General features: G+C 44.5%; 1 protein-coding gene across 2 annotated transcripts in view; it reads right to left on the bottom strand.

Moving 5' to 3' along the window:
- sema4bb (sema domain, immunoglobulin domain (Ig), transmembrane domain (TM) and short cytoplasmic domain, (semaphorin) 4Bb) overlaps positions 1-12,657 on the bottom strand; it is a 47,540-nt gene that overhangs the window by 15,807 nt on the left and 19,076 nt on the right. For both annotated transcript variants that reach the window (XM_037489387.2, XM_037489380.2), the window contains exons 3-5: positions 2,131-2,291; positions 1,746-1,808; positions 991-1,089 (exon numbers count right to left, since the gene is read on the bottom strand). In XM_037489387.2, the coding sequence (XP_037345284.2) occupies positions 991-1,089; positions 1,746-1,808; positions 2,131-2,291 (323 nt within the window). The remainder of the gene's footprint in view (positions 1-990; positions 1,090-1,745; positions 1,809-2,130; positions 2,292-12,657) is intronic.

Below are 12,657 nucleotides of genomic sequence, written 5' to 3'. Positions count from 1 at the left end.
GTATTATGCCTTCCTTGGCACGTCGGAGAAAAAATGACATCACTTGTGTGAGCTCGGCGTTGGGCCTCACTTGCGTTGCAAAGGCTTTTAAAATGCATCTCTTCCATTGAGCAATTAGGATCTCAACATTCAAATGGAAAGTTCTGTATTCCATCGATAGACGCATGAAAAAGATGTATGTAAACAATTTCCAGTTCTATCAAACAGGACAATGCTGAGGGCCTTCTTGAGAATCTTTATTATGAGTTATGAGGGCTTGTTTTAACTAATGTCCGTCATCTGATTGTTTAGTGTCTTTTCTTGGCTTCAGTGTCCTATCACTCTGTCGTTAATCCCTCCGAGACTGTTTTGAGCTATAAAAATAAAGCATTTATTAAACGTTAATATCACGCATCTCAGAGAGAGCCAGGTCGTGACACAGACACGCACAGTCCTGCTCTCATTCAACATGACGAGTGTTCACCCGGACCAACCGGGCTCACAGTCGCTTGGAATCTCAGGTCAGGGCCTAAAGTCCTGCCAAGTGATATACAGTCTGAGAAATCCCATGTTTTTCTTTCACTCTGACGTCAAAGCGGAGAGTTTAATGCCCCGCTTTAAGAGCCGGGCCGTTGCCAGGCTTGAACTCCCCCCCCCCACCCCCCCCGGCCCTAAAATCAATGTCATCCTGCTGCCGGTTACCATCACACCAGATGTGATGAACAGGTCTCCTGCTCCCCTCTTGCTGTAAACCCCACAGCTTGTGTACCCCCCCGTTGACTCCTCTGGTGCCTCCTCAGCAGCATTTGGTTACGCTTGGGTAACAGCAGATCCAATACTGACACGGTGGATAAAAGAGCTCGATTTCCCTCAAGAACTCACACAAAGGAAAATCAAAGTCCAAAGCTGCTCTAATGACTGGAGAGAAATAGAAATCAAGAACGAGGGGAGTGAAAAACAAAATCAACTCTTGGAAGTGAACGATGGGTAGATTAGGAGTTAATCACTTACTATGTAGGCGCAAATAGGACTGAAGGCATAGGTGCCGCACACGTAGAGATGAGTGCTGTTCAGCCGGAGGAGGATTTTGATGTAATTAAGGCAATCAGTCTGGATGGGGAACAAAAAGAGGGAGTGTGAGGTCCACAAAGTGCACAAGAAATTCTTAGAACTGAATGTATTTTGCTGGCTAACTCCTTAAAACATGTGCCTGGAACACTGCAGCGCATATTCAGAAGTAAATCACCCGGTGCAAAAAAAAAAAAAAAGAGAAGAAAAACACAAATACTTCAAAAACTGCAAATCTGGATAGAAAAAGTTGTAATAAATTGTCCTCAAACGCAGATGGGAAAACCTCCCGGCATCACACAGCAGTTGCCTGGTGGGCTTTCTGCAATAGTTGTACACTGCAGTATTAAGATTAGCGAGGTTTGTCGCCTAGGGATACAACAGCTGGCATGACAACAAGGTTACAGACAGACACGGAGCGAGAAGCAGTGCACAGAAAAGAACAATTCCCTGGCGAGTTTGAACACATGACAAATGTATTTGGAACTGCCGGAAAGGTTCGTCAACACAGCACTCAATGCTCATTTCATCTTCTCACGGCACGAGTGAAGCGACTTGAGAGACGACTGCACGGAAAGAACAAACGCCTCCTGCGAAAGAAGAATCCGCGCTCTCAACATTGCCATTACGCGAGTATCTTCCGCAGGCGTTTTCTGTATTTGCCGTTTTGCTGGAGAAGGAGCAAAGGTGCCTCTCACCTGCAGATTCTTTCCTTTGAAGCTGCACTCCTGTCTTTTGCCGGCAGGAGTGCCCCACGTCAGCTGAGGATGAAAAAAAAGAAACCCTGAATAAGTGGTGCCCAACTCAGGGAACCATGCCGATGAAAGAGGACTGTTTTTCGACTATCAAAATGTATAGAAAGCACAGGGGTGTGATCTGGAGATAAACAAAGTGACCTCTGACGTTGCAGCAGAGGACATGTGTGTATTTAATAGTGAACATTTTGTATTTACAAACTGCATTACAAGAGAGACAATACACCTGAAATTACAATTATAATCAAACAGACTTGGGACTAAATGATCTGCCGGTCTCATTGCAATGATCCCTCTAATAAAGCACTCGGCGTGTGTCCACACTGACATTCTTCTGGAGCTCGGCCTTGCTGATGTCCGAGAGGCTGAGGGCAAACAGCTCCTCCCTGGCTCCGACGTACAGCATGTCGTCCTCCTGGCTGAGCAGCAAGAAGGTGTAATTGAAGACGCCATGCGCTGAAAATCTCTTGGCCGATCTCTCCGCTGCATCTGGGAAAAACGGCAGGAGAAAACAAGCTGTTATCATTCACATCGCGGGACAGAGCAGAGCGGAACGGGCGGGGACAGAACATGTCCTGATGCTGCAAAAAAACAAGAGCTTGTCCTCCGTGGAGAGAAAAACAATCACATATTTCCTTATCACGGTGCCAGGATTTAAAACGCATGTCGAGGAGAGTATGATGATTTCCCAATGTCATTGTTTTATTGATTTCATTTGATACAAAATATCTGTGGTTTGGTTTTGTGATGATACTGAAAATAATCTGGTGTACACAGCTTTCTTAGCTGATAACAACTACTTTATAATTATCGTTTGGCGGCACTAAAGACATCTGAAGAAACGTACAACATACCGTGAAATCATATTATGCAGAGAAAGGAGAACCAACTTAGAAAAATCGTATGCAAGTCTGCGGTTCTGACTCTGGATCTATGGAACAAATGTGAATTATTATTATCCTTCAAAATTGCAGTTAGGACACAAGTCCTAATGAAAGTGATGAAAATAAATATGTTAATGTAGACGATGCTGAGGCTGAAGTGGAGTTCTACATCCACAAAAATACCTGTTCAGAGGTTTGCGTTATTAGACACACATCATTAAGCCCCAAAACCACGTAAACACAAAATAACCCCCACTCCAATGTGTTGGCCCAACACAAACAAGGTAACAACATCTGAACTCGTGTTTTACTACTTCAAAGCGAGGGACCGTGAGTCCGCGTCAGGGCCACACAGAGAGCCACAAATCCAACCGGGGGGGGGAGGATCAAGGGGGCAGACGTCCCGTTACAACACCACACGCAGCACGACACATGGCGGAGCGCCTCGGACGAATCCATTTATGGGACAACAGGGGGGGGAAGCTCTCCCTGAGCATGTTGTCATTTTCTCCTCTCCGTTTATCCCTCCAGCGCAGCCAGCAGCTACTGTAGCTCCAGGAGAATACCAGTGAGCCACGTCCACACCGTCCTCTGCCGGCCGCCCTCTCTCTATTTCTCACTGGCAGCCGCGTAGCAAAAAAATAAAATAAAAAAAGCCTCTTCAACTCCTTGCCAACCTGAAACTCCTTCACTCTGCCAAACCTTTCTAAGTGGACGTCTTTAGAAGGCGGGCCGCGGGTCAACGGAGTTTCTTTTTCCCACGTCGTTCCCTCCCCCGCAGCCTCAAGTAGTTTTAGTAATGTAGAGATTCACTCTCAACACGTTGATCCCTTTTAACTTCTCTGAAAACAAGTGAGGATCATCGACTGGGCATCAGCAGCGGTTTTTCCTCTTTTTGTTTCTTCTGCGTACCACTGTGTCCATGTGGAACGTTGTCACTTGATAGAACGCATATCAACACGGCTAAAAAAAATCTTCTTCAGGCCTCCAAAGTCATGGGACGTAGAATAATATATCCGTGCTTCCATTGCTTCTTACCCGTTGCAGACTTTGACCATCTTATTTATCTATGGCCTCCCATTCCAAACATTAAAAAAAAAACATACTTGATGTGCTCCCCAAGCCAAAACACTGAGGGTCACGGCCTCCATGTGCTTCCCCAAATAAGATAACTGCTTCGTATCTGAAGTCGTCATCGGCACTATTTGCTGCAGCTTAACCCTTTGCAGTGTTTCCCTGGTGTGGAACCAGCAACGTGCTTCCAAAATGAAAGCGTTCTGACAGAGAGACAAATAAGACACCAGGGGGAAGTTTTTATCTCCAACATTCCAGCAGTTGCTTAATGCAAATGGAGACAGTAAACAGCAATAAATGTTTACAACCCACGACTTAAACCTTCCAACATGCTCACAAATGGTTCCTGCAACACTCTGCAGGCCTGTTGGCAGCCGATTGCTTCCCTCTTATGGGAGAGAATCCAGCTGCACAGGCGTAATCTTGTCCAAAATCGAATCGGAGGCCCTTTCCAGATCAACAGCCCCCCCTTTTTGTTTAAAACGCTGTGACATCTGGAGACAATGAAGGGGAGGGCCTGGCTTTAAACCTCAGCGATGAGGTAAAATTAAAAAAAAAGACTTCCTTTTGTCATTTAAGACAGGGAAAAAATAAAAGTTCCAATGTGGAGAAGCAGAAACTCTCTTGATTCAAAGGGAATTAGTCTGTTAAAACGAATGTCCTAAATGCTCATAGAGTGGTATACTCTGCCCCGGCAGACAAGGGAGTGCCATCGCTCCCCTCGACCTGGGGGAACATATCATAGCTGCACTGTCGCAGTTCACTTGAACCAAAAACCACCTTCGCTCTGCATATTAAAACTGACATAAATCACAGTGACATCCTGTTAGACAGACGATGGAATAACGAGCAAAAGAGAGAAAATTCAAGGAACTTTTGCTCTGAGAGCGGACCGGGGGGGGGGCTACTTAGTGGCATAATGTATGTGTGTGTTGTTGGGTGGTGGGGGGGGTATGAGGTCGGGACACTGAGCGGGAGTTGCGGTAACCAGGAAGATTAGATTGAGACGTTGACCTATAAAGAAGCACAAAGACAAGGGAAGAAAATGTTATTTTCAAAGCACCGCTGGGAAGGATTTCTGATGAGAGCAGAAGGTCGAGCCACTAACAAACGTCAGTTGTGTCAAGCTGCGGCAAATTCCATCCGATACCCCCGTGCCTTGTATCTCTGCGATTTAAGTCTACGCCGCTTTTTTTTTTTTTTCCCCCACACTTTCCGATGCAGAAGACCCGTTGTGTGTTTTGACATCCTTGCAGCAGAATGCCGGGCATCTGCAGGCCATCTCACAGCCAGGCACCAGGTCCATTCATTACCCGCCTGTTTAATCAGGCGGCTGTCAACAAACCGGGGCCCTAAAGCCTCTGCCAATGCTCGTCACATCACATCAATATATCTGCTTTATGGCTAGCGTTAACATGCTGCATTAGTTAGCGGCAGAGGTTCTTTGAAGTCAGACTGCGTATAGTTGCCTCGTTTCTACGCGGTTATTAATGCCTACAAGCTGCAAAAGAAATTGGGCCAAATTGGGCCAAAACGGTTCCAACCGGAGCGCAGCGGCACAAGTCAAAAGACGCGTGGTTTGAGAACAGATCGAGGTCGGCTTGAAATACTGACATTTAAGAAGCGAATGACTCTTCTCCCCTGACACGTAATAACTCCTCAGCAATCCACTTGTCTAAATTCAATCTTGGGATTGTCTTCATAAAAGCGTGATTTTTTTTCTTCCAGTGGAGGTAAAGGTGGCCGGAACAAATCATTGCACGGAGTGATCAAACAGATGTTTGTGAGGGAATCAGGCTAAATCGCTGCACACATGACAAACAGCTACAAGTGTTGTATTGAAACAGAAACAAGGGTAGCAGTATGCTGCATTCCATACAAATGCTATACTCGTTTGTGATACTTGTTTTTTCTGCCGGGAGACAAAAACAGACAAGCACATAAACCCTCTAAAATCCCAATGGGTTCTTCTTCACATTTGAATTAGATACAATGTCTTCATTTGGGAGCATTAGATTTGTTGGTACTGACATTGTGTTACATTTGGACAGAGCCATGTGTGCAATTCCTATTTTATTTTTAGTATTTCTATTTTCATTCTGTGAGACGAATAAGGTTCTGTAATGTGTGTAGATATAAAAGTGAGTGGCCTTAAGGCAAAATCTTTATGATTCATAAAAGACAATAAATCCCAGACATAAACCAAAGCTTTTTTTTAGGATTCTGGATAACGCTCTCATTGTTGAGAGACCTCCGAAATAGCACAGTGACATCAATTAAGATTACTGTGATGGGAATCCGTTTGTTCACATCACAGCTGAGCGTGATCAGTGTGTGCTTAGTCACCATTGAGGTAACTGAGATATCATCGGATGGTGCCAGCTTGCAGACACAGTGCCACTGAGAAATAAAACACACGCCAGCACCTTTGGCAGGCATCACATTTCAGGGGGGAAACAGAGCCGGTTCAAACTATGTTTCGAAAGGGGTAACAGGCACCCTAAAAGGTGGGCTGATTGACTGGCTGCTTACACGCCTGGCAAAAGACTGTAAACATACGCCCCGGATTAGCTGAAGCAGCGTGAGCCGAGTCACAGGACACGAGGGCAACGGGGGACACGGGGGGGGGGGCTCGCCTGGGAGAACAAACTCAAAAAAAAAAGGAGAAGAGAGTGAAGCAAAGCTGATATTAATCTCACACTGAACAACCTGCTACCCATCTCTGCCCTCTGCAAGCTGACGGGACACAAGAGCGCGCAGCTTCAAGGCGCGCCCCGTTCTGACAGGATTCGACAATGGACGGGCGATAAGCGGCGCAGGAGCTCCCGACAGGAGTCGCTTCGGGGGTCATCGCGGCGCTGAACCCCGGTGACATTTGGGGGAAAAAGTGATGGTTATTTCAGCGTCTGTGACCACTGGCAAACAGGAGCTGCTGCAGTGTGCTGGCCAAGAGGCCGGAGGAACACCGTTTTGTCGGCACAGTCGGAGGACGCGGCTCACTTCACACATTCCCTTTCCTTTACACTGCAAATATTTTACCATGACTTTGTTGAACAGTCGACAAAGAGATCACTGTGGTTACGTGAGTGGATTGGGATTGTATTTTAAAAACTCCAAAATGAATGCACAGCTAGTAACGGAAAAATAAAACTTCACTGCACTTCACGAGGCTGTAAATAAAGCTGAGAGAGTCTTTAAGGTCGGGCAGCAAGGTTTCACAGATGTGTTGTGTAGTTTGTAATCACTGGGAATGATGGTGTGGCTTTGCAGCAATTTTGCGTGCACTGCACACGCTCTTATTATGTGTGCAAGAGTGTAAACATCATACTGAGAGACAGCTGCAACTTGCAGATAATAACTAGAGGCCTGACAATGTGTAAGTGCAGTGTTTGCTGAGTGTGGGGATTATGCAGCAAAAAAAAGTTCCACATGGTTAAATGAGCAGACTCTGAATCAGGGCACCCACAATAAAAACTACTGAATATTTGTTATATGTGAAGACCTATGTGTTTCGCTGATTCCTTTCGCCTCTGTAGAAAAAGCCAGCGCGAGTGCATAAAACAACGCACGCCATATTAAAAGCAGAGAGCAAGGAGGCGACACAGGCGCAATGCTCTGTAATTATTGGCTCTCCGGTGTCATCCTGATGCACTCTAGATCGGCACGCACACCCAGCAAACACAAAGCAGTGGGGCGATGGAGCACAGTGGTCTCTCATGGCTGAAAGCTTAGAGGAATCCTGGATATTAGCTAGGCGAGACTCGCGTGGTATCCGGGTGGGTTATTCCAACACAGACGGAGAGTTGCTGTCATTCCCTCACACACACACAATTCAAAACAGACAAGCCTGTTCTTGTCATGTGTGGGATGCCTCTCCGACCTCTATTCCCCCCCCCCCCTCCCCCATGCTCGCCCTCTTTCCTCTCTATAAAGACAGTAGATGTCCCCGCAATCTGAGGCACAGACTCCAATTTTAACAAGCACATATTTTTGGGGCTTCTAAATGGAAAAAAAATCACGACAACTTTGGTTCACCCTGCCAAGTACTAAAATAAGTTTAATTCTGTAATTTGCTACAGTAGTGGAGCTGGGACGTTCATTTTGAATTTTACAGCAGGGCAGCGGTGTGTAAAGCTTTTTGACGAATGCCACGACTCGACAACCAACCCTGCTCCAGCCGCGTTAGCCAGCCACCTGCAATCTGCTGATAGAGTGTACGAGGTTAGCGCCAACGTTAGCAACCGCCCCGGCTTAGATGCACTCATGTGTTGGCTGACCTTTAATTTGCACCTGTTATTCCTCTTGCAGCTTACGCAAAAAAACCAACATTTGACTGTTTTTCTGTGGATTTGCAGTCTCTATCGCGGTAGAAGAGTCCCTTTAGAATACGTAGTATTTTACTGCAGAAAGGTCTGACGCACAGCACCAGTCAGTCCTGAGCATCCCTTCCCTTCAGCTGTTGACGGTTAAACCATTTTTTTTTAATATTGAATATTAAATTTTCAATTACATTCAGGCAAAGTAGAGATCAATGATACAAGAGTGAGTCCCAGCATTCGTGTTTGCAACACTGCTCTATTCCAGCTGCTTTAAGTTACCGTTGATGCCTCTCAACGTCTCTACGCTAAACACCTTTTGTGAAGTTGTCATGTGTCTGTTGCCGGGGGCAGCAGCGACATGATCGTTCATCATCAGAAATGCATTTGTAATTTTTCTGCATTCATTCAAACAGATGGATGTTCTTTCTAATAAAATGGCTGTTTCAGGAGCATTTGCTCTTGTTGAAAATAAATCTCCAAAAGGTTAGGGGTGTCTGATTTTCCACATCTTAAACCACCTTCCCCTACCTCAGATGTTCTTTATTTGGGTATTTAAAGCCTTACACACTAAAAAAACTAATAAAGACACAACGAAAAAGATTTCCTTGATAAATGTCATCGTATCTATGGCTCAGCCAAGTGGACTTGAAGAGGAAAAGAAATGGCCAAATCCAGCTGGCTTGCAGATGGTTTCTGCCACAGGCTGAATCCGATCAAAGTACGCGTCAATAATCTCTCCTGCCATTTTCTAGCTAGCGCACTTTTTTGGGCCACCGGTGGAAATATGTGCAGTTTACTAAGTGCACTCACTTTGAACTGACATGTGTAAAAGGCCTTTAAGTGTGACCACAGCATGCACACACAACTCTTTACCCTACATGTGTGTGTGTGTTTGTATGCGCGTGTGTGTGTGTGTCTCTGGAGAGGTCCTTGATGATGAGAAGAGCAAGCGAACGGAGTCTGCTGCTCATCCACCACAATGTAAAGTATTAAGGACGAAAAGTGGTGAAGGGCTTTGGTTTTAGGATCCTTGCTAATGGTTTTTCACACACACACACACACACACACACACACACACACACACACACACACACACACACACACACACACACACACACACACACACACACACACACACACACACACACACACACACACACACACACACACACACACACACACACACACACACACACACACACACACGATGCTGCTCCTATCAGGGGCCTCCATATTATGGCTCACAGCGGTTATGTTGTTGACAAAGTTTGAGTGAAAGAAAAAGAAATTACAAATATTTCCGTGAACAGGTGTCAGTCATTAAAGGGCAATGAATCAGAGTGCTAAACCTGTACTTTAAAATCTGAGGGATGGGTCAGACATACAAGGAATTTGACTTGGCGGTGTGCGCATAAGAGCAGACAGTTAGACAATGGACAACAAGCCAGATAAGACAACATAGTGCAAGAGGAATAAAATAGAATGCTATGGGTTAGTTAAAAAAAGTATACACCATACAAGAAAGAATAAGACGCACGTGGAACACATTAACGTACTGGAACCGAATCAGGAAAGTTCTGACTCTTAATGAAAGATTCATGAAACAACTGCTTTTAACCATTTAAGTTCTGCCTCAAATCAAAGCAGTGCGTTGTTCTTTTTCAGATAATAATGGTGAGTTGTATTGATATACCATGCATTCAAATTGTATTGTATTTTATTTTTCACTGTGTATAAACATTGTTACGTTTTTAAAAATACCTGACGTGGCGAGAGGTTTTTAATTGTTTAAAATTCATTTTTAATCTCCTTTGATACTTGTTGAATGCATTTATACTTGCTTTTTCAAGATTGAATAACTTTCAGAGACAAACAGAGTGACTTGTTTTATAGAAACATAAATGTATTGTTTAACGCACTGTGAACACTGAAGTTTGACAAAAAAACGGTTTGTGTATCACATAACAAAATGTAATGTGACTTGATTTATTTCACCTGATGAGTCATTCACGCTTCACCATGCTATAAAAAAGCTAAACGCGATCTATTTAAAAGAAGAAAAAGAAGGTGGGGTTCTTTGTGTCACCATTACCGTTAAAATGAGCAAATCTCTGCTGCAAGATGTAAATAGCCACGAGGCAAACTGAGCTATAAAAATCCACACTGCACCCCAGCGATTCCCACCAAAGAAATCCTAGTGACTCTCTTAACCTTGCATTCCTCTCTGTCCATCTTAATTAAAAGCTGCACTGTTATTCCCTTGCTGCTTGCCATTGTCTTCAAATCAAATGTTCCTGGTTGAAATCTGCCAAGACGGAACTTTTCTGTACATTTCCTGGAGCGTGCAAGTGATGAAGCCATTAAAGCGTCTGAAGCAAACCGAGTTGATGTGCTGTAATTGTGCTGCGTTGTTGCCGCCCTTATGGCATTGTATGCAGGCACTTGTCAGCGCCGCCTCCGCCGAAAGCCTCAGACCGCTTTTCTTTCAGGATCGGGGGGGGTGTCCTGGCCGGGTTTTTAAGTGGGCACCGGAGCATGTCACGAGCATGTGGCTTGACCCACGCCTCGCCTCGCCCCAGCCCCCCCCCTGGTTCTACACTGTGATCCATACACTGCATGCATGAGAGAAAGCGCACAATATTCGCAGAGCATGAATCAAGCATGAACAGGAATGGACACGGAGTACAGAGCCTACACAGGGTGCTCTGCAGCTCCGCCTGTGTGAAAGTATAACAATGGAAAATCTTTCCTTTCCTTTGTTGTACATTTCCTACTAACCGTAACCGACAGATTCTCTGGATGCACTTAAGCTGCTGGTTTAATTACTGGGCTTTTTTTTGTATGAAATGTCTTCTTGCTTCATGAAAATCTGCCACTATGTCAAATCGACCCGCTAAAAAATACGCACACACACACACATTCCCCGCTTTGATATCTTATGGACTTAAGTACACTGCTGAATCACAAAAGAAAAGTGACATACAATATCAAAAAGGTTGCCAAATGCCCAAACCTTCTCATTAAGGTAAACTGTTCGTATTAACTGCAGGACTTAAATTTCTCCATCACGTTCTAAGTGAAAGAAAAAGAAAAGAGAAAAAGAAATCATCTGGTAGGCGCACATCTGGAGAAAGACAGTGCCATCCTGCTGATAACCAACACTCAAACGTCCCGCTAACTGATGCCTGAAGCTTCAAGTCCCATGATCCTTTGTGCCCTCTCTGTGCACAAGAGACGTAATGAAAAACAGCCAGGGCTCGAACACAAAAACCTCCACCCACTCTACATGAGAGATTAGCCCGCTCATTAAGAGAGATGGAAGGAGGGAGAGGAGAGGGGGGCAAGACGAAAGGAAACAGGGACGCATTTCCGGGAAAAAGGCCATGTCGAGGCAAGGGTCCTCTTGAGAGAAAGCAGTCCCGGCCGGCCCTTTCCTGCAGACTACACAAACCAGAACAGAGGTTTAAAACAGTGACCTGCTTTTCATGTTTTGCATCAATTGCGCGGGTTGAATGGAGGTTTAAATACGAAACGTTTAGCATGTCAGTGATGCTGCAGAAGTTCTTTTTTATTGAACTTGATGAATAAGACACAATCAGTGTCAGTGACGTTTAAGTGAGATTTTCTGTGCTTCATCATCAGCTGAAATGTATGCTCTCAGAAAACAGGAACATCAGTGGTTTGCAAAACACTTTGCTGGGAACCAGTCTTGGGCAAATTTAATCCATTCAGTTCTTCGGGAAATGGCTCAAGTTGTTGACTATTTTGAGATGCTGCACGTGAATTACTGAAGAACGGTCGAGTTAGCATTACATTGTTTGTTTTCAGAGGTAGAAAATGTGTACAGCTGCCAACGCACCACTACACCCAAAAAACGCCTGTTCTTTGGTTTCTGCTGGAACGGCAGATTTGTCAGTGTGAGCAACGTTGCAAAACAAAAAGATAAAAAATACACTGTCGGCGCGAGAAAAACAATTATGAATCAACTTGTGGATTCTCCTTTTACATCTGCAACACAAGAGGTTACAGAAAAAGGTGTTTAGCAGTATTTCCCTGATAACATTGAATTCTCTAAGCAGCATCTTTGTTTCTCTCACCCCTCATTTGTCCTACGCTGCCAGAATGCATCAATCAATTAGCAAAAAGCTCTTGGCTGAGCCAATGGTGTAAAAACAGCACCATGTTTTTGCATTATAAAATCTCAATCCAGACTCATTATAATAAGAGGGGTGCTGCAGTGTGTCCAGCGATTACATACAATGATGAAGTCAGGTGCAAAAAAAGGTTCCATCCAATCAATGGATTTGTCAGGAGAGACAATAAGGTCATATTTATGAGATAAAGTGTTGAATTCAGCTGTACAATAGTAACAGCAGTCACTTAGCAGCAAGGAACGGAGGAAGCGCTCAATGCTTTTGCAGGAATGAACTATGAGAGCAGACTCACAGTCCCAAAATTTTTTGTGTTTTTTGCGATGCCACAGAAGTGATAGCTATTTTTTTTATTTCTTCAGTGAACAAACATATAATTGCATGTTTTTATAGGAAGTGGTGCTTGTAGTTCAGGCCTCTTCAAGTT

This window comes from Pungitius pungitius, chromosome 4, assembly GCF_949316345.1.
Source record: "Pungitius pungitius chromosome 4, fPunPun2.1, whole genome shotgun sequence".
Lineage (NCBI taxonomy): Eukaryota > Metazoa > Chordata > Actinopteri > Perciformes > Gasterosteidae > Pungitius > Pungitius pungitius.
The sequence above is the reverse complement of the archived record's forward strand: the minus strand, read 5'-3'. Positions and strand labels throughout refer to the sequence as shown.